The sequence below is a fragment of the Engystomops pustulosus genome, chromosome 5, assembly GCF_040894005.1.
Source record: "Engystomops pustulosus chromosome 5, aEngPut4.maternal, whole genome shotgun sequence".
Taxonomy (NCBI): Eukaryota; Metazoa; Chordata; class Amphibia; order Anura; family Leptodactylidae; genus Engystomops; species Engystomops pustulosus.
Window position 1 is genome coordinate 151,994,499 of NC_092415.1, and position 26,563 is coordinate 152,021,061.

The window sequence follows — 26,563 nt, forward strand, 5'->3', positions numbered from 1 at the left end:
TCATGCATGGGATAAAATACACAGAATAGACATTTGCACATTGGGAGGAAGCTAGTTAGAGCTGGAAAGGGGGTCTAAAAACAACAAGGAGGCATAGACAATAACAAGGTATTTCATAGGTAGAGAAGGTCAGTCTAAAGTGTCAGAAAAAACAGTAGTAAAGTAAAAGTAATAGTGGATGGTAGAATCCTGTATATTAATTACCTAGGCACCAGAGGTATGTAGCCTCCAAGGTAGATGAACACCCCGACGCGCGTTTCAGCACGCTGCCTTGACGAAGGCGTAAAAGTAGCCTAATTTAGCACATTAGAACTACAAATATAAGACTTTATAAGGTCTTATGGAGTTAATTCCTGCAGTTACTTCCAAAGCAAAGACACCTACACAAAATTAAGCAGAGGTCTGGGGTACATTGGTGATAAGGATTTACAAGTAATATGTAAATCCATGGAAATCTCACATTTCCTCTCTAGACTTTCAGTTCAGATGAAAAAAAACTAATTTCATACAGCGTTAAAGATTGTGCATATTTGCTAGAAATAGTAATGACCTTTTTGACAAATGTATTGGTTAAAAGCCTTGTGTGTCATAAAGTCTTTAAAGGGTAAGCCATTATGTCCGACGTTATTTTATTTCCAAGCAGTATTTTTGATGTCTGGCATGACCGGAAGGTACAATTTTCAGCAAGTTCAAGAAAACCACTCTAATCTATTTGCTGGAAACAATACAAATACAATTTATGGCCTCCTTTTCTATTAGTGTTTCCTAAGCCATCTAGCAGAACAATGCATTAGAGCCGTTTGAATGGAAGAGTTATGGTTTAGGTGCACATTGAAGTGACAGGTTTGTGACCAAACAGTTTAATCCAGATTATTGCCTTACTTACAAGAGAGGTAGTATCTGACTAATACATTTTTTCTTCACAAACAAAAAAGAAAAAATGTAAAATAAATCACTTTAAATGATACACAGTGGAGCTCTATAAGAAGGCTCATATTTTACAGCTATTGGCCATCTCCTTTGTTTGAGAAACATCTGTGGATTCACTTCATATCTTCTATATTCTGCATGCATAATAAAACATACTGACTAAAAAAGAAAGAGGATGATGACAAGCCATGAGAGAGACATTAAATATTTTGCACTAATTCACAGCAAGACCTTGCTTTGATAAGACTAATATAAGGTAGATTTTATGTCACTTTTTAAAATATTTGTGACATTAAATCTAATGAGAATTTTATTTGAAATATATACAGGCAGTCCCCTACTTAAGGACACCCGACTTACAGACGACACATAGTTACAGACGAACCTCTCTGCCCCCTGTGACCTCTGGTGAAGCTCTCTGAATGCTTTAGTCCCAGGCTGCAAAGATCAGATGTAAGGTGTCTGTAATGAAGCTTTATTGATAATCCTTGGTCCCAATACAGCAAAAAAAAATGTTAAACTCCAATTGTCACTGGGGCAAAAATATTTTTGGTCTGGATCTACAATTATAAAATTTACAGTTTCGACTTGCATACAAATTCAACTTAAGAATAAACCTCCGGAAACCTATTTTGTACGTAACCCGGGGACTGCCTGTATATATATATATTTAAGGATACAAGGCACAAAATGTAAGGTTGGGATTAATTGCATTATAAAATAGCTAAATTATGTATATTATTTAAAAAGAAGACCAAACTTATGAAGCCCCATCCCAACCACTTTCCGGGTTTTTCCACTCCACACGCAACTTTGGGTTTGACAGGTACACAGGCGTGAACGCCCCATCTCAGCGTATTTGCCAAAGTCTTGGTCAAAAAACCTGGCAGAGACTATAGCTAAAACCTCTACCAGGTCAGACCTGGTCTAATCAAGTATGGCCTGGTCTAATCAAGTATGGCCTGGTCTAAATAGGTCTGACCTGGTCTAATCAAGACTTGTCTGGTTTAATCAAAACTGACCAGGTCTAAACAAGCCTGACCTATTGTAGATGGCTTCCAGATGTACTAAGAGGCCGGAGCCTAGACAGAGCGTATACAGTATTGTTCTGTCTATACTGTTTAATTTGTGAAAGTGAAAAAAAAAAAGAACTTATGCCCTTTCCTCAAGACAAGTCCTTTATTGGTACAAATGTGCAGCATTGTGAAGTAACGTTCACAATAAGTACCCATGATTAAAGGGAACCAACTTTTACACAAATACAGCTAGTGGCAAGTTCCCATAGAGCCCAAGTAACTAACTGACACCCTTCTTTTAGCTAAAAATTGTTCCCCACCGATTCCCATATATTCAATTTCATAACTTTACCTGGTATCCGAGGATGCCTATAGCATTTCGATGTGGGTGTAACCTCCTCTGGCTGAATCCAGCAACTCCTCCCCCATGCTTTCACTGCATGCAGCAGTAATATCATGTGACCAGGGTGACATCATCACAGGTCTTTTAGCCTCTTAACATTAGCAAACTGTACACCAAGAATGTAGTTAATGAAATCACAACATAACATATGAGATGGAATCAAAGCAGCCTGCATGGAGAGAAGACCATGCAGGCATTACGTGATCTTGCATGTGGGCAAATATGTGGGGTACAGTTTGCTATTGTTAAGAGGCTAAAGGACCTGTGAGGAGGTTACCCTGATCACATGACATTAGAACCCCCCCCCCCCCCAAAAAGCTTATAAATCTGATTGTGAGGGGAACAATTTTTAGCTAAAAGAAGGGTGTCAGATAGTCACAAGGTCTCTATAGGGACCTGTCACAAGCTGTATTTGTGACAAATTTGGTGACAGGTTTCCGTTAAAATTAATACAGGGTGCAGCGACAAGATGAAAAGGGCAAATGATTTGATTTGTTTTTTGCTTCATTTTACACCACATAAAGCCACCAATATAGAGTCTCTTGATCATTTAATGTGAACAGAGTCACATACATAATGTAATTTGCAGTACTTACAGGGTTAGGTAGAAAACACCTTTAAACAACCCAAAGGTGTTATGTCTGGTTGAAGCAGTAGTTGAATATCCCACCTACTGCACCTACATCTCATCCCAGCCTTAGTATCAGTTTAATATGACTTGTCCTTTTAAGCTGAAATTAGGATTTTTTCAGGTAAAGTGGAGAAAGTCCATTAACCCCTTAACGCTCTGCGCCGTAGCTCTACGGCGCAGAGGTAAAGGGAATGTATGAAGTGGGCTCACGGGCTGAGTCCTCTTCATACAAAGGTGGGGGTTGTTGCTTATTGCAGCAAACCCCCAACGCTAATAACGGCTATTAACCCTTTAATTTACCGCCGGCAAAATCACCGGCGACATTTAAAAGACGGTGGCGTGCGGGTGCCGCCATTTTTATTACGATCGCCGCGCCCCCGAACGTCATCGGGGGGCGGCGATCGGTTGCCATGGTAGCCTCGGGTCTTCGTTTGACCCGAGGCTTAATGGCTTCTGAAGATTCGTTATAATGAGCCAGTGGCTCATTGTAATGAATGAGCAGCAAAAATGCCATATATTGCAATACAGAAGTATTGCAGTATATGGTTGGAACGATCTGACCATCTAGGGTTAATGTACCCTAGATGGTCTAAGAATTAGTGGGAAAAATTTTTTTAAAAAAAGTTTAAAAAATAAAAAAAAATTAATAAACTATAAAAAATTCAAATCACCCCCCTTTCGCTAGAACTGATATAAAACATAATAAACAGTAAAAATCAGAGACACATTAGGTATCGCCGCATCCCAAAATGCCCGATCTATCAAAATATAAAAACTGTTACGGCCGGCGGAGACCTCAGAGACCAGAAATAGCGCCCAAATGTCCGAAATGCGACTTTTACACCTTTTTACATCACATAAAAAATGGAATAAAAAATGATCAAAATGTCACACAGACCTCAAAATGGTAGCAATGAAAACGTCGCCTCATTTCACAAAAAATTACACCTCACACAGCTCCGTGCGCCAAAGTATGAAAAAGTTATTAGCTTCAGAAAATGGCAAAAATGTTTTTTTCTTTTTTGTACACATTCGTTTAATTTTTGAAAATGTATTAAAACACAATAAAACCTATATAAATTTGGTATCACTGCGATCGCACTGAACCAAAGAATAAAGTAGGCATGTTATTTGGAGCGAAGAGTGAAAGTCGTAAAAACTGAGCCCACAAGCACGTGAAAATAGTTTTTTTCAATTTTTTCACATTTGGAATTTTTTTTCAGCTTCGCAGTATACGGCATGTTAAAATAAATAACATTACGGGAATGTAAAATTTGTTACGCACAAGATAAGCCCTCACACAGGTCTGTACACGTAAAAATGAATTATGGAATTTTGAAGGTGGAGAGCGAGAAATGAGCGAAAAACCCTGCGTCCTTAAGGGGTTAATGTCTGTATATGTAAATTTCCTTCACCATCGCCTTAGAATGCATGTCACACACTCTTCCTCACTAAAGAAGCAACGGCATGAACTGAAGCAGCTACTTTAACATTCACACAGTGTCCTGTGCCAAGTTAGATTTGGAGAAACTGTCAGTCGACATTATAAAGTGTTCCTTACCTTTTCTTGTGTGAGTCTTTGGAGATGAATTCCAGCTGACAACATTGTAGCAAACATGGTCAGCATGTACTGTTGCACTTTGGCTATTCCTGTCACTAATGTGCTTATCACCGACACAAGTCCCACTTTTTCAATGACACTCTGGAAGGCTGAGGGAGCATGATGAGTGATCCTGCATAAGGCCTAAAACAGACAATAAATTGTTCAGTTATACAGCTCTCTAAAACTGTCTTCCATCACTTATGTCATGCTTCAAGGCTGCTCTCTCATGTTCTCATTAATAAAAACCAAGTCTCGTTGAGGCTTTTTTTCCGTTTTCAGGTATTTTAATCATTCCCAGTAGCTATTATTTTGTTTTATGATAAAGGATCACAGAAGGGAACATAGATTTATGAATTTCCAGTAATTTAATCGCTTGTTAAAAAATTATAGAACAAAAGTGTAAGAAAAAGAATAGATTTTTCCTAGTTTTACAGAACACCTCACAAAACATTAGTAATAATCATTAAATATGGTACACAATAAAAGCCACTTAACATAAGCTGGGATATTACAGCAAGCAACTCCCATCAGGACTGGGTGTCTCTTATTGTAAAGGCAAGCATGGAGACAAAAAGCAGAAACAATCGATTACGAGTTACCTATGAATGTACCATATCTAAGATACATGCAGTTCACTGACCTCACAACTATCTGTGTTCTTCAGTAGAAGCCCAGGCAGAAAACCACAATACTAGCCATCATGCACACCGACATATTTTTCATGTGTGCTAGGCTTTGTTTTTGGGGCCAAGTTGAGTTCTCATGTATTTCTTTGGCCTCATACACACAGATGTGTTTCCTTAGCCCCATGAATAAGCCAAGTGCCCTTAAGAAAAAAACTCAGAGCAGGTCTTATTCTTGGTTGTGTTTGCGACTCTGCCCTCCTACGGAAGTCTATGAAAATGTGTAAATATGGATGTAGTAGGGGTGTTATCCATGTGCCATCCAGATTTGCACATCAGTAACTAGGTAACACAATTATGCAACACTTTATGAGGTTCACACAAGCGAATAAAATCATTTACCAGGCTTCCGTTTTATCACATCCATCATGTTTTTTTGCCGACATGTGGCTCATAAAATAGGTCAAGCACCTAGGTGGTCTTTGATTTATTTCTCATAATAGTGAGAATAACAAAAGTGCAATAACAGCATGACCAACGTGTTTCAACCATTAAGTCTTACTAACAGTGTCAATACCAAATTCACACTGACCGCGAAAAAACGGCCATAGGGAAAAACATCTTTGTGCATTATATTTCATACTACTATAATTTTGTGCAATATATCTATTCCCAGAATATATTTATGTATAGTCATTGCTGGTATATCTCTGTGTGTGTGGCACAGTTATTGCAGGTAACTAAGTGTGCAGTATATTGAATGCAAGAAGGACCATATGGTTTTAGCTTTATAAAGCTAAGGACACCATAGCAGAAGTGGCATCTACAATTAGGCAATCTACAATCAGGCAATCAGACAGAATATAGTGTACAGTATTTATACAAAATTCACTGCATAGATATGAGCCAAATATTTGTAGCCCACTACATTTCATAGCTGTCAATAAGCCACCCATGCCATGTTTTTGCTTGTTTTAAAAGTGTATTTAAATTGCATCTGTTTCCATAGCAAGACTGTACTTGAGATATGAACATATACACACTACAGACCAAAAGTCATGACTACAAAATTGTAGATTCACACTGAAGGCATCAAAACTATGAATGTGGAACTAACAACAGACACGTCTCTACAACAACTGTTAAAAGGAGACTGTGTGCAGCAGCCCTCACGGTAAAATAGCTGCTAGGAAACCACTGCTAAGGATAGGCAACAAGCACAAGAGACTAAAAAACACAAGGAATAGACATTAGACCAGTGTAAATCTGTGCTTTGGTTTGATGAGTCCAAATTTGAGATCTTTGGTTCCAACCACCTTGTCTTTGGTTGATGCAGAAAAGGTGAATTAATGGGCTCTACATGCCTGGTTCCCACCTTGAAGCATTGGGGAAGTGTGATGGTGTGGGGGTGCTTTGCTGCTGACACTGTTGGGGATTTATTCAAAATTGAAGGTATACTGAACCAGCATGGTTACCACAGCATCTTGCAGCGGCATGCTATTCCATCTGGTTTGTATTCAATTGGACCAGCATTTCTTTTTCAACAGGACAATGACCCCAAACACTCCACCAGGTTGGGAAAGGGCTATTTGACCAAGTAGGAGAGTGATGGGGTGCTAAGCCAGATGACCTGGCCTCCACAGTCACCAGACCTGAACCCACGGTGCCGGTGTGTTCTCATCACGTGCGCCGCACACGGTGCCAATATCCGGAGATCACTCTCCGATTGGCTTACCCAAGTGGGCGGCACCCTACCTGCACAGTCTGACATCACGGCGCGTGCTCTTTAAAAAGCCGCGGCACCAGGGATCCCACTAGAGAACCCACTGGTCTCCCTAGGCTCTTACTGAGAGGTTATACACCTCACCAGCCATCCACCGCCTGGCTACCACGCACCTGCCCCTACGAGGGACAAGGTAAGATCACTTACTAAACATGTACTGATTCTATATTGTACACACAGGTTATGATGGTCTTACACTACATGTATTCCTTATTGCTTGTTTTCAGGCTGTCTCTTCTGCATGAACCCAACAATCCCATAGGGTGAAACAAGTCTTGTCGGGACATGGGATTCAGATTTCAGCCAAGACATGCTTTTCATAGTCATAGGGGGTCAGAATACATACTATATTGACACCCCTCTGACGTTACACCTGACGTTACCTGCTATAATAGGCCAATAACAGGGCCAGCTATTGCAGGGTCAGGTTCCAGTCGGGACTGCGGTTAAATAGGACCCCAGTTCTGAGGCTAGGCCTTCAGGGTGTGATAGACTTATAGTCCATATCAGGGATTTGTATAGGGCAACATTGCACGACCACTGAGTCTTATATACCCTAAACCCAACTGGACATTATCTCTTCACTACTTTATTTTCTCTCTGCGCATTTCTATGTGTACTCCCTACGGGTTCTTCTTGTACCCTATTATGTCCACAAATTGATCTCCGTTTCACACTGGAGCACCAGCGTTTTGGACACCATCTCCAAAGGAGTTACACAAATGCCCCTATTGGGAGATCTGAGCTGTATTCTACTCCTGAGGTGAGCCCTCTTTAATTTTCATTAAGCTATTCACACAGCCGAGGACACCCCAGGCCTACTCTCATACTCCCTATTATCTCCTTCACTTGTAGATTGGTCATCCCTGCCGTGGAACTCTACACCCTGACAGCAAAGATTCAATTTGACGTGTCTTTATCAACTTTTAGAAATAAACGCACATTTAAATAGTTTCACTAAACGTTTGTGCAGCAAAAACTTTCATTTGTGCTGCTATGGTTTTTAAGGTATGTTAAGGTGTTCACCTAAGTTAAGGTGTTTAGGATAAACTGCTAAAAAAAAAAACCTAGTGACACCTCTCTCGTATGTTCAGCGTTCACCAGAAAGAGCTCACAAACACATTGGGACTTATTTACTAAGGGTTGTGGGCTGCACTGTTGTCGGACTTCGAGTTTTGCACGGCTTTGACAGGTATTTAACATGGAATTGTGTTGCACGTAATCGGATTTTGGCACAGCTGTGCTGGCTTTCATCCGTCAGATGATCCGACAATCATAGCAAGACCAAACACTTACATGCACCAAGAAGAATGTGGTGCGGTGGACCTGAGCGGGGAAGCGACATATGCATGATAACGGGCGCACAATCTTAGTGAATCGCAACAGAGTGCATTATCGACGGACAATGCACTTTCTGTGAACTCGCTGGACCGGGTAAGTTAATGTGCCCCATTGTACTTTGTAAGGAATGAATCTCTGGACTTTTGGAAAAAATGATCAATACAGTAAAAATGAAAGTGGCACAAACGTAAACTTTTGAAGGTGGGGAGTCAAAAATGAAAACGCAAAAACAAAAAAGGGCTGTGGCAGGCAGGAATTAAGGTACAGTGCCCCACTGGCACTATCAGCAGGCATTGTTAGTCAGGGGGATCAAAATCTGGTGACAGGTCTTCTTTAAATTATTGTTAGGTTGCAAATGTTATCAGTGCAGGAGGAATAAGGATTAAAATACTGTTTCTCCTTATACAATGCGATTTTGCTAATAAACTGTTGATTGCCTATAATCAGGCGCAGCAAAATACAGGGGGTCCTGCTTTTCTATGGATTGAGTTTTACAAGAGCTGTTTCTATTATGCAATAACTTAATATTTGAAATAGCTTCAAACCCGAGTTTTACTTTAACCATTTTACCCTTTTCTTACCAAATTAATTATCCAAATCCACTACCAACTAATTCAAAGATTTTTCATGCAGCTGACCCTGAAAATGACACGGTCTTTATTTTATAAGTTAATGTTTCTTTGTTACTTTTAATGCTATTGTAAAAAGGTAATTAGCTTTTTAGGAAGACTTTTCCTCTAGAGTCTTTCAATATTTTCATGGGTAAAAATTCTTCTATGAATAGGGAAATTATGAAACCATTATCTATAATTCTGATGCATTATGAAACATTAAGGAGAAGCTGCCACTTTATAGTTCCTATATTTAATTACATCAGTACTAAATAATTTCTAAATTGTCAGGCTTGCTGCACTGGGGTGCCTTCATTGTCTAATTTAAGGACATGTGAAAAGACTCCATGCCATGTTGGATAAATAAGAACCTAGTAATTTCTCCACCTAGATGAATGTGCGCAGAAAAAGCTTGAATAGAAAGCAGATTCATAAAGAAAGACGATTAAAGTACAATTCAATTCGTACCCCATTTTAATAACTTATTTATCTGTTGGAATTTGGATATTTGAGTTTTTAGGCTTGTAGTCATAATACCTCAATAGTGCAAGCTAAGGTTATAAGTCTACAAATTTAACCCCTTATCGAATAATTGGTTATAACTTCGGAACGCTTTAACATATCTGGTGATTTTGAGATTGTTTTCTCGAGACACATTGTACTTCATGATAGTGGTAAAATTTAAGTGATAAGTTTTGCGTTTCATTCTGCAATAAAAATGGAAATTTGCCATTTTTTGAAAAAAAATCTTCATTTTCAAAGTTTGAAATGTTCTGCATTCCAGACAGTGGGTAAAACTACCCCAAAAGCTAGATAACTAAGATTTCTGGAAAGTCTGCTTCATGTTAGAATTATATTATATCCGCCCTCTCCTTTTTCTAGGATGTTATGAGGCGCAGAACATTTGCAGAGTTTCTTAAAAATTTTAAAAATCGCACCTAAATTTACATTTAGAGGGACAAGTCAGCTTTAAACTGATTTCAAAAAGCCAAAATAATACTAAAACCCCTTAAATTACCCCACTATAAAAACTACACCTCTCAACGGATGTAAAACAACTTCTATTAAGTCGATTAACCCTTTAAGTTTGCTCAGTTACATACATGCTCACTTACATAAAGCCAGGCCCTGCAGGAGGTGGAACCCAGCACAGAGAGGAGCCAGCAGCCTCTGGGCACTCGCTGGACCGGCAGGAGGGGTAAGCACACCGGGCGCTCCAATCCACGGTGTACACACTTACACGCCGTGGTCATGCTTGACCATGTCGTGTAAGGGGTTAAACACCCAGGATTAGAGATTTTCCAATCTAGTGCCATCATAGCCTGAGACTGGCACCAGACTGACCCGATGTCCCAAAACCCTTTTCTGATGCACTGCCATAGAAAGGCGTCGCATCAGAAGAAGTACCCTTAATGACTGACGTAGAGTCCCGATAGTGCGGTCATTAAGGGGTTAAAGAATACTTCACCTTTCAAAAAACTAAGCATAAACTGGTAATCCAGGGTGTGTAAATGAGAAAAAAAACATTACTTCTATTGTCATTGTGTGATAATCAACAATCATCAAGGGCCAATAAGGAGAAAGAAGCACTATGCATCAATATATTAAGTTTCTTGAATTCATTTGTACTATTGACCATTCTAGTTGTCATATTTCAAGAAAAGGGCGTTTTTTAATTTTGGGCGCACACCAAATAAGGATACGGATTACACAATATCACATTTCTTTGTTCTATGAAACTCTCAAAATGGCCAGACAAAAAGAACTTTCATGTGAAACTTGACAGTCTATTCTTGTTCTTAGAAATAAAGGCCACTCCATGCAACAAATTGCCAAGAAACTGAAGAATCCCTACAACTTTGTGTGCTACTCCCTTCAGAAGAGAGCACAAGCAGGCTCTAACCAGCGTAGAAAGAACACAGACATTGGACAGAGGAAGATTGGGAAAAAGTGTTATGGACAGACAAATCTAAGTTAGAGGTGTTTGGAACACACAGAAAAGCATTTGTGAGACACAGAACAACTGAAAAGATACTAGAAGAGTGTCTGATGCCATCTGTCAAACATGGTGGAGGTAATGTGATGGTCTGGGGGTGCTTTGGGATGTTGGGTCAAAGGGATTTTTAATAAGGAAGGCTATTGTTCCATTTTCCAATGCCATGCCATACCCTGTTGGAAGTGCTTGATTGCAGACAATTTCATCTTACAACAGGACAATGGCCCAAAGCAAACCTCTAAATTATGCATGAACTATTAAGGGAAGAAGCAGGCAGCTGGTATTCTATGTGTAATGGAGTGGTTGCCCAGTCACAGCATCTCAAAACCTGAGCTGTTGTGGGTACAGCTTGACCGTATGGTACACAAAAAGTGCCCATCAAGCCAATCCAACTTGTGGGAGGGGCTTCTTTTAGCATGGGGAGAAATTTCTCCAGATTACCATAGCAAATTAACAGCTAGACTGCCAAAGGTCTGCAATGCTGTAATTGAAGCATTTTTTGACAGTAAAGTTAGAAGGAGAAAATTATTATTCCAAATTAAAAAAAAATGTCTGGAGTATATTTTCTATTCATTTTGCAACTCATTTGAAAAATATTTGCTCTTTCTGTTAATTAAATGTTTTTTTATTTTTGCATAAGCTCTAATTCTGTAGAGGATTTCTGTGCAGCAGTCAGTTACACAGCATTCCAAAAGAAGAGAACTCCTCTAAAGAAAACACCATTACCTACACCTACATTTTGCAAAAAACAGAAAACTCTCTATTTACTACAACATTTTAGCTTTAGACATTTTCTGCTTTTGTCCATGAAGTTGCTGTAAAGTATATTGCTAAAATGCTCTTACTAAATCTCAGACAAGATGGCAGTCCCTATAGTGATGGACAAAAAAATGTAAGAAAGAAATTCTACATATTGAAAAAAAAAGGCCAAAATAAAATAATACATTTTGTTATCTGATAAAGAGTTACCATGAAAATATTCCCTTTAAGTAAATATGACCAAAAATGCAAAATGAAAATCCACTCAGGGCCATGCAGCTGTGCTAGCATTGCAGAATCGCAAGAAACTTTCACAAATAAATCAGGGCAAACCCATTAATCGCAATAACTCTTTCACAGGACTACAGTAGGCAAGGAGATAATATAATTCTGCAAGACTTCACTAGTCAGAATAATAGGGCTATAATATTGGACTATACAACTTGACATAAGTATAGGATGAGCTTATTTATAAAAGTTTGCGCTTTTATGGCTTCAAAAACACCAAATAGCGAGACATAACAATAGACAAGTAAGAAAGGCATAAAAGACACGTATTATATGCTTGCTCTAGAAAACTAGAAAAAAGGGTAACAATTTGAACCACATATTTTAGAGCACAACACATTTCCAACAGAAACTTATGACACATCATTCATTTTGAAAGGACCACAAAACTGGCAATGTGTGTACAAACAGCCAGTGACTGATACATACTAGAAAATAAAAGGAAAAGAATAGCAAACTAAACGACTTTTCTTTCATTCACAATATAGACTTCTTTCAAAATAGTGATATGGCTCAATTAGACTCCACAATTAAGAATAAATATAAAATTAGAATAATTAAAATGACAAGGCTTACCCTTCCGAGCCGTAGTCGTAAATCGCAAAAAGATAGAGCATGCTCTATCTTTGGCCTTATCTACGGCTGTGCGGCTAGTATTTTGTACGGATGGGCAGAGGCCTCTCTGTGGGCTCACAGGTCCTCAGCATTGAGTTCATAACACAAAAGACATGGCCTCCTCCTGCAGTCCCAGGCCACACAGGACATTGGGCACTTTTTTAAAGCAACACATCCTTTGCTGCTTGGGACTGCAGTAGGAGTGAGAAGATGTGGACAGAGCTGGATTATAATTTTAACTCCTGCCACAAGCCCCGCATTGAGCCCCATGGAGACAGGGACCAATTTGAAATGCTTTGTGTAGCGCTGCGTAACCTGTGTGTGCTATATAAATAAAGAATTATTATTATTACAATCTATATGGGGGGATAGATACATGAGGTGAGGGAGCAGTCCAGTTAATTTGTTTTCAGGTTATGTTTGAAGGTTTGGAAAGTGGGGGACCTTCATCCATCTCCTCAATTTACATGACCCACACCTCTTCATGTTTACCATGATGCCCTACCACCTCTTATTCTGTTTACTTGCTTTCCAAGACTCCACTCCAGTCCATCCCTGAAAAGGTTCCACTCCTCTCACTTTAAACTCCTCCCATGCTCTCCTACCCCTCGATTTACATCCCCCCCAGTTGCACCTACGCGCTATGCTCTGGTTTACATGCCCCCCATCCCTCTAGGTGTGTCTCTACACTCACCGGCCACTTTATTAGGTACACCATGCTAGTAACGGGTTGGACCCCCTTTTGCCTTCAGAACTGCCTCAATTCTTCGTGGCATAGATTCAACAAGGTGCTGGAAGCATTCCTCAGAGATTTTGGTCCATATTGACATGATGGCATCACACAGTTGCCGCAGATTTGTTGGCTGCACATCCATGATGCGAATCTCCCGTTCCACCACATCCCAAAGATGCTCTATTGGATTGAGATCTGGTGACTGTGGAGGCCATTTGAGTACAGCAAATACCAGCAGTTTACCACAGTCATATACCTCCTGTGACTTGGCAGTGTCTTCTAGTCCTGAGCAAAGACCTACCCTGTCATGTGATGTTCTGATGGCTACCTGCTTTTTTATTGTATTTAACTATTTCTGCATGCTGAGGACTTCAAAGATTTGATCTTAGGAATCAGAACATACCTCCCACTGCCAAGGAGATCAGATGAAATTTAGGAATTTTTAATCCAGAAATCCAGGTTTGGAATTTTTTTTATACTGGTGTATATGGTTGGCCTTGGGTTCTACGTAAAACTTAAAAATGTAAAGTTTAATGGCCTTGAATTTGCAACTATGTGTGAATAAAACTGGTATGAAACAGTTTATAATATCTACATTCTACATTAGCAAGACGAAAAAAAAAAAGATTAAAATAACATCAGTATTAGTAAGATACATACCGATATAGCAGTTATCCGAAGAGAATCAACAGTTGAGTGTGTGAACAAATACCAAAGGGCAGGTCCAATCTCAGCATTGATGAACCCTTGGACATGTGAAGTTACGGTTGTGCAGACATTTTCAATAATTTTTGCAGTCATATGATGTATTATGGGTTCTTCCTAAATTAAAAAAAAAAGATGCTTGTCCATGATATTATATAAGTTCCACACATATGTTTTTAATTACTCCAAAACGTGAAATTAGCGTAAAAGAGGTAACATTCTGGCAAACTGTGTAGAAAAATGTTAGGTAAATGACTCCAATATATTCCTAGCTATATAGCATAAGCGACTATTGGGTACAATGGAAATGACAATATTTTGCTTTGACTGTTATATAATAATCATTGAATTCTCATAAAAAGGAATCACAAATGCTACAATTAACGTAATATTGAAGAAAGGTGTACAGCATATAAATCGCTTAAAGGGAACATATAATTATACATAATAATTAGAATAGTAATAAATATTGATATGTCACTGTCTTGTTATGCAGCACTTTATAGATTATAGGGTTCATATACAAACAAAATAAGAGTAGTAAAATGGTCAAATAAAAAAAATAGGGTTAATGACAGACAGACCTACTCAACAATCATCAGCTTTCCCTGTATGGCATGTACACATAATGGTCAGTTACTGATTAGGACTTCTACACTCAGAATAAGCAGGGAAACAGGAAATAATATCATTTTCCTCTCCCCATTATCTAAAAGCCATAGGGGCACATTTACTTACCCGGCCCATTCGCGATCCAGCGGCGCGTTCTCTGCACAGGATTCGGGTCCGGCTGGGATTTAAGATGATAGTTCCTCCGCCGTCCACCAGGTGGCGCTGCAGCGCCAAAAATAATCTTAACGCCCCGGAATGCACCATCCCATAGAAGGTGAAGGTGAGCGCTTCCCATGCGACACATTTTCGGTTTTTAAATGCGGCGGTTTTTCCGAATACGTCGGGTTTTCGTTCGGCCACGCCCCCCCCGATTTCTGTCGCGCGCATGCCGGCCCCGATGCGCCACAATCCGATCGCGTGCGCCAAAAACCCGGGGCAATTCATGTACAAGCGGCGCAAATCGGAAATATTCGGGTAACACGTCGGGAAAACGCGATTCGGGCCCTTAGTAAATGACCCCCATAGTCTTTTAAATCTAAGTATTAATAGTGTCATATCCAAGCCCATAAAAAAACGGTGCAAATGTGTTTTTTCACCAATTTCACTGCATTTGTCCTGCAGGAAATTTCAATATATGGGGGGCTGCAGAGCATTCTATGAATGAGGGCTGCAGGGCATTTCATTACGGGGGCTGCAGACCAATTCATTAATAGGGGTCTGCAGAGCATTTCATTACTGGGAGCTGCAGGGCATTTCATTACTAGGGCTGCAGGAAATTTTATTTTTTGGGGGACTGCAGAGCATCCCATTAATGGGACCTGCAGGACTTTTCATTAGGAGTGCAGCAGAGCATATCATAAATCGGGGACTGCAGGGTATTTCATTACTTGGGGGAATGCAGAGAATTTCATTAACAAGGGGCTGCAGGGCATTTCATTATTTGGGGAACTGCAGAGCATTTCATTAATGGGGGCTGCAGGGCATTTCATTACAAGGGCTGCAGGGCATTTTATTAGGGGACTGCAGAGCATTTCATTAATAAGGGGCTGCAGGGCATTTCATTACAAGGGCTGCAGGGCATTTTATTAGGGGACTGCAGAGCATTTCATTAATAAGGGGCTGCAGGGCATTGCATTACAAGGGCTGCAGGGCATTTTATTAGGGGACTGCAGAGCATGTCATTAATAGGAAGACTGCAGGGCATTTCATTGTTCAGGGGGCTGCAGGGCATTTCATTATTTGGGGGGCTGCAGGGCATTTCATTATTTGGTGGGCTGCATCAGGCATTACATTACTAGGGGCGGCTTCTGCAGGGCATTTTTATAATGGGGGTGCATGTTGCATTTCATTACTCGGGGGAGGCTGTGACCAATGCATTTCTCATCCGAGGCTTAAACTCAAGTCAATAAGCTTTCCCAGTTATACTCGGCTTATATTCGAGTATATACGGTATACAGTAGATGTGGACTCTACAAAATATAATAATCTTCATTCATATAGCTCTATCATATTCCGTAGCGCTTTACAAATCATAAATTCTTCTGAATATAAAATAATAATATTGCTCAGAGCAAGATTTCTAATCTTGGGAGTTGCACAGTACTGACCTAAACCATTTGCATAAAAATCCTATTTTAAAAACTAATCAATAAAATAATACCCTTAAAATGTGAGAAAAGAATAATGTAATTTTAAGCATTTATTTAAAGCTCTCACACATCAAAGAACCCTGCTTTAATATCCTCTACCTCTCCCTTGGATTACAATAACAGTGTGTAGATGCAGTAACAACTCCTACTTATCCCCCTGAATTATTTACAGAATCAGAGGATGTGCGGTTGCTTCATTTATTCATCTATTGATTAGTTGGCATAATTGGCACTACAATTAAATAAAATGGAGGAAATGCACAGTTTAATTGTATGATTCAGTCGAGCCAATGTAAACAGTGGAAGGAAAGAAGACTCTGCAGATTAATTAGGCTAGTACAACAAGGCTATTACCATAAGTCAAAGTAAAGGAAAAAACTTCACAAAACCAATATTAGGCAAATTAAAACCTGAAAATTTTAGCATTTATATTATGATTATATGTAGTTCATTATGAAGATGGAGATAATAGCAGAATAGGAACTAATTATTGTAACAATGGAGATGGCAAAATTATTCATGTTCATTTTTATTAAATCTGATACTGACAAGAGATTGAATGAGCATTATTTTAAAAGAACTTCACTAGCCAATTATTTCACTAGAAACTATAACACAAAATAAAGGCACAAGACAGTAATTTTATACTTTTGGATGTAAAGAAAACATCTCTATAACTTAAAGGGGTTTGCCTATGAAAGAAAGTTCTCGAATGTTGACATCTTACCGCATTTGGATATTCCTCAATGTCCTGGAGTGGAAGGGGGAGTATGAAGAAGGCTCACGGGCTGAGCCCTCTTCATACTCACCGGGTGTTTGCTGCACAATGCTGCAAACACCCATGGCTAACACCTGCAATCACTGCTAGCACCAATCGCAGGTGTCAACCCATTGATCATCACTGGCCAGGTGGCACGTGGGCCCCACCCTCTTGGCTTGGATCGTCGCTCCTTGTGATGTCATCGTGGAGCAGCAAAGACCCAAGGCTGTCATGTTTTAGGCTATCTTTGACAATGTGCGGTTTGAACATTGTAATAGATGATGTGCAAAATCCCAATATACTGCCAGACTGTAGTATGACAATATATGGCAGGATCCAAAAGACAACCTAGGGTTAAAAGTACCCTAGGGGTCTGAAAAATAGGAAAAAAAGGAAAACAAATAAATAATCAAAAAAATTTCAAATCACCCCCTTTCCCTAGAACTGATATAAATATAAATAAACAGTACAAATCATAAACACGTTGTTTCAACATCCAAAAATGTCCAATCTATCAAAATAAAATAACAGTTATTCCCAGCGTTTAACCCTGTAACAGAAAAAAGCACCAAAGTAGTTTTTTTTTTGCAATTTTGCAAAATATAAGAATGTCCCACCAGCTCTGTACACTGAAGTATGAAAAAATTATTACTGCCAAAAGATTGCAAAATGAAGAATTTTTCTTTTTAACAGGAGGTTTTAATTGTTGTAAATGTATGTAAACATTATAAAACGTATACAAATATGATATCCCCGTGACGATCCAAAGAATAAATTAGACATGCAATTTATGGTACACAGTGAAAGCCACGAAAATCCAAGCCCACAAGAAAACATTCAGAAGGGGCCGGCTGGCTGTATACTAAAGGGGGCCGGCTGGCTGTATACTAAAGGGGGCCGGCTGGCTGTATACTAAAGGGGGCCGGCTGGCTGTATACTAAAGGGGGCCGGCTGGCTGTATACTAAAGGGGGCCGGCTGGCTGTATACTAAAGGGGGCCGGCTGGCTGTATACTAAAGGGGGCCGGCTGGCTGTATACTAAAGGGGGCCGGCTGGCTGTATACTAAAGGGGGCCGGCTGGCTGTATACTAAAGGGGGCCGGCTGGCTGTATACTAAAGGGGGCCGGCTGGCTGTATACTAAAGGGGGCCGGCTGGCTGTATACTAAAGGGGGCCGGCTGGCTGTATACTAAAGGAGGCCGGCTGGCTGTATACTAAAGGGGGCCGGCTGGCTGTATACTAAAGGGGGCCGGCTGGCTGTATACTAAAGGGGGCCGGCTGGCTGTATACTAAAGGGGACCAGCTGTATACTAAAGGGCACCGGTTGGCTGTATACTAAAGGGCACCGGTTGGCTGTATGTTACAGGGGGCTGGCTATATACTACAGGGGGCTGGCTATATACTACTGGAGGCTGTCTGGCTATATACTACTGGGGGATGGCGGGCTATATACTGCTGGGGGATGGCGGGATATATACTACTGGGGGATGGCAGGCTATATACTACTGGGGGATGGCGGGCTATATACTACTGGGGGATGGCGGGCTATATACTACTGGGGGATGGCGGGCTATATACTACTGGGGGATGGCGGGCTATATACTACTGGGGGATGGCGGGCTATATACTACTGGGAGATGGCTGGCTATATACTACTGGGGGCTGGCTAGCTATATACTACTGGGGGCTGGCTGGCTATATACTACTGGGGGCTGGCTGGCTATATACTACTGGGGGCTGGCTGGCTATATACTACTGGGGGCTGGCTGGCTATATACTAATGGGGTCAGGCTGGCTATATACCACTGGGGGCTGGCTATATACTACTGGGGGCTGGCTATATACTACTGGGGGCTGGCTGGCTATATACTGGGAGGCTGTAAAATTAGGGGCCTCAGCTTATATTTGGGTCGGCTTATGCTCGAGTATATATGGTATATAAATTTTAAAATTCTGTCCATAGTGGACATAAATGAATACAATACTATAGTACAGAGTATAAACAGTCATATAGAAGAAAAGGAGTTAGGACCCTTCTCACAAGAGCTTACAGTCTATGCGGAAATGTACCACATTTACTGAAGAATTTAGATCATTTTTAGCTGTTCTCCAAAACCTGAAAACCTGAAAAAGGGGAGGCTTATACTGCACCAGATTAATCATCTAAAATCAGACACAATGATTAATCTGTTGCAGCAGAGAACTGTCTAGTTCTACTCTGCACTACTCTAAACAATGAAACATTCACACATCTCCCACCAGGGCCGTAACTAGGCAAGGCTGGGCCCCATAGCAGATTTCTGAATGGGGCCCCCTTCTCCTAAAGGGATTTGTTAAAATTCATGCCTTTTTATGATGCTATGCAGTTTCCAGCTTTCAAAGCGTTTTAAATAATTGCTGAGGTGTAAGCAGCTGTGTCCGAATGCGAAAACAGCTGATTACACCTCCAGCAATTAAGAAAAATGCTTTCAAAGCTCGAAAACGCATAGTAACGCATGCGTCAATGCACCCTTAAAAAATATAAGCACGTTTATACAATCACACACATTTATATACACCATAAAGTTATAAATTCATACACACACTTTTATATACTCTTACACATGCACATACAGCATACAGGTATAAACTCATATGCACACATACATGTACTTAGATATATATTTATACACTAATACATACAGTATATACAGTAAATACACATATACACACCCTATGCACTCATACAGCATTTACATAAACAAATATACAGTACATAAACAGTATATACACACCATATGCAGTCATACATAAATACACATACAGTATATACACACATACATACAGAATTTAATATATATGCAAATAAAGATAGATACATGTATCACATCTAAACATATATATCTAAACTTATCTATATATTTTCTTATATAATTCTTTTAATGATATTTTGAATAAAGATATTAAAGACTTTTAAACATTCTAATGTTTAATTAGATAATTTTTGTGACAACAGCAGGACGGGAACATTGTATTGATAATACTTTTAGCCTCCTATATATATCCCAGGATGGGATGTGTCGCTGGGGACCTGTGGACGAAGTGCCTCAGCGAATAACTCTAGTTTGCTTTTGTATTGACCCTTTTCTGCCCCAACTGATTTAATGTCCATCTATTTCCCTCAATGAGTTTGTTCTTCTCTGTTTAGAACTTGATCTTTATGTGTTATGACCAGGGGTGAACCAAGCCTGTCTGCTGCCTGAGGCGAGCCATAAAAAGACACCCCCACCCATATATGTAATATATCAGATACAGCGTAGAAAATAGACAGTGTGCCGCCATGTAGTATAAAATGCATATAGATGCCGCCATGTAGTATAAAATAGATACAGCATGCTGCCATGTAGTATAATAAGCAGACAGCGAACCGCTATGTAGTATAAAAAGCATACAGCATACCGCCATGTAGTATACAATGCATACAGCGTACCGCCATGTAGTATAAAAAGCATACAGCGAACCACCATGTAGTATGAAAAGCATACAGAGTACCGCCATGTAGTATACAGCGTACCGCCATGTAGTATAAAATGCATACAGAGTAAAATTTGCAATTATTTCAGGGCTTCTACGCCACTTACATGGTGTAGAAACCCTGATAAATATCACCAATACTGCATAAACATACAGCATATATATATATATATATATATATATATATATATATATATATATATATATATATATATACACACACACACACACATACTGAGTATACATACAGCAAATACATATACAAACTGCATAAACAGCATATACACATACTGCACATACATACAGCAAATATACACACACACCATATTCAGAATATACATATATACATACATATATGTATCTATATTACATACACATCTATACATGTGTATATACATAATGATATACATACTCACTTATACATACATGTACACATATACATCTATACATACTTATATATACATATACATAAAAGTTACCTTACTTTTTTCTGTTTCTATTGTCCTGGCATTGTCCTCCGGCACGGGTGGGCGGTTGGTGGGGCGGGCGACCGGAGCCGTGGGGACCAGAGCCTGGACTGGAGCCGGGGACCGGAGCCTGGATCGGAGCGGGGGGACCAGAGCCTAAACCGAGCTGGGTGGGTTGGGGGGGGGGTTTTTTGCAGCCGGAGCCGGGAGCAGAGGGGAGTGCGCGAGAGTGGAGAGGGAGGACAGGTGGGGCTGCGGTTATGGGGTTGTGCAGGGCAGTTGGGCAGATACATGTGCCGATCGGCGGGAGGGTGATGTCACGGGAATGTGCCGGGCAGCGGGCGGAGGATGTGCTGGGAGGCAGGACGTCACAGAGAAGTGCTGGCCTGCAGGTACAGGTGCCATAGGCGGGTGGAGAATGTGCTGGGAGGCAGGATGTCACAGAGAAGTTCCGGCCAGCAGGTACATGTGCCGGGGTGATGGGCGGGACATTATGGGGAAGTACCGGCCGGTAATGTGCTGGGGGTCGAGCGGAGTATGTGCCGGAAGGCGGGATGTTATGGGGAAGTGCCGGCCGGCGAGCAGGTACATGTGCCGGGGGGTGGGCGGGGGATGTGCCGGCAGGCGGAGGATGTGCAGCCCAGTGGGACCCAACAGGGAAGTGCCGGCAAAGAGGTACATGTGCCGGGGGGTGGGCGGGGAATGGACCGGCCGTCGGGCAGGGAGATGAGCGGGTTGGAGCATGTGCCGGGCGTGAGCCCGAAGCCGCCCCTTAATCCAGTAGGAGACGCGCCGCCTGAGCGAGATTCTCAACTCGTCTGATGGCAGGTGCGCCCCTGGTTAAGACTCCTAGATTAATTGTTATATGAGCTAAATGACGGCCTGGTCTTTTGTCTTCTCTCAGAATAAATTTAGAGGTAATATAGGATTCTGCTTAGTATAATATTCTAAGTATGCTGCAGTTATGCACTGCAGTCAGACAAGGCAAAAGACCGGTAATAAGGATGGAGACAAACTTTTTAGTTTTCTCTCTGTTTGCTATGTTTGTTTTTCTTTTCCACCAGTACCAACTATCAACATGAATGCCTCGCTTCTTCACTCACTTTTATACACCACCCACACTTTATGTAACCATACTAACTTATCACAGTGTTATGTTGGGAATCATGAATATGAATCTTTTGTCTCTTCTTTTTCTCCTTCTGCCTGCTCTACTAACCCAGGCACACCTTTTGCTTATTTTCACACTTCACACAAAAACCCTGCTAACCTTATGAAGATTCAGTGTATCACCTTTTCTCCTCCTCCACCTGTAACCCTTTTTAAATGTGCTCTATGAAATGCCCGCTCTGTGTGCAATAAACTAGAATCTGTTCATAAACTCTTTCTTTCTAAATCTATATTCAATCTATATTCAAATGAGCCTGTAAACCTAGGATCATTTGAATAATGTTTAAAGACTTTTTTGGGTAAAAATAAGGACATAAGAAGCTAAAAGAAGAGCAGATCCTGCCAGAGGGGGCACTCGCAAGTATGTAAGTGTGCTTGGTTTACAATCCTTGATCCTGGTAGTAGATTTCCTTTAAATACAGAAACTTGCAATATGTTGTAAAATATACAGAATGTAGGTCAGGAAGTCTAATGTTCAATTCAAGGCTGAGCTAGTGACTCACTAAATGTATTAAACATAGAGAGGAAAGTAGGAAGGAAACACAAAGTCCCCAGATTCATAATAAAACAGCACGTACTGTAAATAGGATTTATTTTACCCATTAACTCACACCTAAAGGCCCATTATATGTAAATACTGAGAATAGTTCCAGTATCTTGGGATTTTACTTAAAATACCTTAACTGAAGGTCAGAAATTGAGAAATTATTAACATGGTAGGATGCACTGCACAAACACGGTTTAGTAGTCATTTAGAATAGCCTTGCTATATCCAACAAAAGCTAAAAATGCATCTTTTAACAGGGGGTTCTTTTCTGGTCACCTCTTTACATGATCTTTATGTGCATGATTTTTATTTATTTTGTCAGAATATAAGACAAAATGCTTTCCTAGATAAGAAAGGTTTATTTTTAAACATTTAAAGGGACTCTCACCTGATTTAACCCCATAAAACTACTAGAATTCTCAATTTCTACAATTTCCTATTCTATGTTAAATCTTACCTGTTTACCTGTAAAAAATTATTTTCAATTTCAAGTCAAAATGAGCAGAGAAGTGTCATATTTTGTCAGAGAAGAGTCACCATTGGCTGAAGAGGCTGAAAGGGGAGTGTTACTCCTGGTGCCCCTATATTTGGTTCTATAGTATCTAAAACATGCTTTTGGTGTCATATTAACCCCTTCCCGCCGCAGGCCTTTTTCATTTTTGCGTTTTCATTTTTCACTCCCCACATTCAAAAATCTGTAACTTTTTTATTTTTCCATGTACAGAGCTGTGTGATGGCTTATTTTCTGCGTAACAAATTACACTTCAAAATGGTGGTATTTAATATTCCATGACGTATACTGGGAAGCGGGAAAAAAATTCCAAATGCAGTGAAATTGGTAAAAAAACGCATTTGTGCCGTATTCTTGAGAGCTTGGATCTTACAGATTTCACTGTGCGCCCCAAATGACATGTCTACGTTATTCTTTGGGTCGGTGCGATTACGGGGATACCAAATTTATATAGGTTTTATAATGTTTTCATACATTAAAAAAAATGAAAACCTCCTGTACAAAAATTTTATGGGGGATTTTGCCATCTTCTGGCGCTAATAACTTTTTCATACTTTGGTGTACGGAGCTGTGGGTGGTGCCATTTTTTGTGGATTTTGATGACGTTTACAATGTTATCATTTTTAGGACTGTACGACCTTTTGATCGCTTTTCATAGAATTTTTTATAAAAAAAGTGCCATTTTCGACTTTGGGCGCGATTTTCCGTTACGGGGTTAAACGCAGTGAAAAACCGTTATATTTTAATAGATGGGGCACTTTCGGAAGCGTCGATACCTAATGTGTTTATGATTTTTACTGTTTATTTATATTTATATCAGTTCTAGGGAAAGGGGGGGGTGATTTGAATTTTTAGATTTTTGTATTATAATTTTTTTTTTTAACTTTTTTTTATTTTTCGTATTTTTCAGACTCCCTAGGGTACTTTAACCCTAGGGTGTCTGTATGATCCTATCATATACTGCCATACTACAGGATGGCAATATATGGGGATTTTACTACTCATACATTACAATGTGCTGATAGCACATTGTAATGAATGGGTTAACAGGAAGTAGCTTCGGGTCTTCGTGAGATCCTACCATGGCGACGGATCACCGCGCCGCCACCTTTTTGAAGCCGCCAACACCTTTGCCGGCGGCGATCAGCAGTAAAACACCTGCGATCGGTTCCGGCAACGATTGCAATATGCAGCAAAGACTTACCGGCTATGGAGAGGGCTCGGCATGTGACGTACTATTACATCACATGTCGGTAAGGGGTTAAAGATAAGATCACATCAGACTGTTAAAGAAATTGTCTGGAATTGGATCTTTATCTGCTGCTCTCATTTTAAACTACAGGCAGTCCCCAGGTTACATAGAGGATAGGTCCTTTGGTTTGTTCTTAGAGAGAACCTGCCATGCAAATGAACCCACCCAAAAAACTACTTCATTAAAAAATATGATTAAAACATTGCCATTCCTTTTTTATGGCTGCAATGTTAGGCTGCATTCACACAACCAATATACATCCCCAAAGACGGCTAAAATGCCTGAATCGGTACAGTGACCACGCTATGTGCTCCCCGTTCTGTGCCCGCAAAAAATATAGAGCGTGCTCTATCTTTGGCTGTAACACTATTTCCTATGGAAAGGGAAGGGGTGAGCAGCTCTAATCCCTCCTCCTCTCCAGTGCACCTCCCTTATGCTCGCCTGGATAGGGCCGGATGAGAAATTCTCAGTATAAATGTAGCCTATTAAAATGGCCATATATACGGGTAGCATAGGACAACATTAATTTCAATAGGCAATGCAGCCATCCATTTACACGGTATAAACATGTTCGGTCACTCTGCATCCCAAAATATCCTTTCTATCAAAATATAATAACGGTTATTCCCGGCATTTCACCCAATAAGGGCCATTAATTTCTCAAAATGACAGCATTGAAAATGTAAAAAAAAAAATTACAATAACACCACACACTGCTCCGTACACTGAAGTATGAAAAAGTCATTAGCGCCAGACAAGGTTTTAAGTTTTGTAAATGTAAATTTGGCATCTCTGTGATGGTACTGACCCAAATAATAAAGGAGACATGACATCAAAAAATGCTACAAATACATTTTCTTCAAAATTTCACAGTATTTGGAATTGTTCTCCCGCTTCCCAGTATATGGCATGGAATATTAACCCCTTAACGCTGAAGCCACTTTTCACCTTCCTGACACAGCCCATTTTTTCAAATCTGCCCTGTGTCACTATAAATGGTTATAACTTCGGAACGCTTTAACATATACAAGTGATTTTAAAATTGTTTTCTCGTGACGCTTTGTACTTCATGTTAGTTGAAAAATTTTGGTGTTATGTTTTGCATTTATTTATGAGAAAATCAGATGTTTGGTGAAAATTTGGAAAAATTCTTGATTTTCGAACTTCAAAATGTTCTACTTTTTCCATACATAGTCATAACCGCAAAAAAATGTAATAACTAACATTCACTAAATGTCTAATTTATGTGGACATGGTTTTTTAGGCATCCTCTTATTTTTGTAGGATGTTATAGGCCTTTGAACGTTAGGTGCGATTTTTCACATTTTCATAAAAAACGCAAAATCTGCTATTGAGGGACCTGCTCAGGTTTTAAATCACTTTGAGAGGCCTAAATAAAATTAAAACCCCATAAATTACCCCATTATAGAAACTACACCCCTCAACGTACGTAAAACAACTTTTATGAAGTTTATTAACCCTTTAATTGTTTTACAGGGGTTAAAACAAAATCGGATACAATTTTGAAAGTAAACTTTTTTGGCTAAATGAATGTGTTTTTCAAAAAATTTACAAATTCTCAGTGGATAAAATACCAAAACGCTCCACAAAATTTGATACCCAATCCCTCCCGCGTATAACAATACCCCATATGCGGTGGTAACCTGCTGTATGGGCACACGCCAGGGCATCGAAGGGAAGCTGCGCCATTCAGAGCAGATTATGCATTGTCACTTTTTATTGGCTATACAATCTTTATTTTTTTGGCAATTTGGACATATAAGGGCTTATTTTTTGCGACATGAGATGCACTTTACAAATAATTTATTTTCGTGGGTCATTAGCTTATTGGTGAGTTTTTTATTAACTCTTGAATGTATGGGTGAAAAGAAAATTGTCAATTTTGGTTTACTTTTTTTTCATATTTTTTGGGGGTCGTACACCGTACACTAAAAATACTATATTATCTTTATTCTATAGGTGATTACGATTATGGTGATACCTCATTTATACAGTTTTTCATTTATTTTAAAAATTTTACTGGATA

At 39.8% G+C, this 26,563-nt stretch overlaps 1 protein-coding gene across 5 annotated transcripts in view; it reads right to left on the reverse strand.

Moving 5' to 3' along the window:
- The window catches only part of ULK4 (unc-51 like kinase 4), a 488,957-nt gene that overhangs the window by 338,351 nt on the left and 124,043 nt on the right, over positions 1-26,563 (reverse strand). For all 5 annotated transcript variants that reach the window (XM_072153427.1, XM_072153424.1, XM_072153426.1 and 2 more), the window contains 2 exons: positions 13,993-14,154; positions 4,542-4,724 (listed from right to left, as the gene is read on the reverse strand). In XM_072153427.1, coding sequence (XP_072009528.1) covers positions 4,542-4,724; positions 13,993-14,154 — 345 coding nt within the window. The remainder of the gene's footprint in view (positions 1-4,541; positions 4,725-13,992; positions 14,155-26,563) is intronic.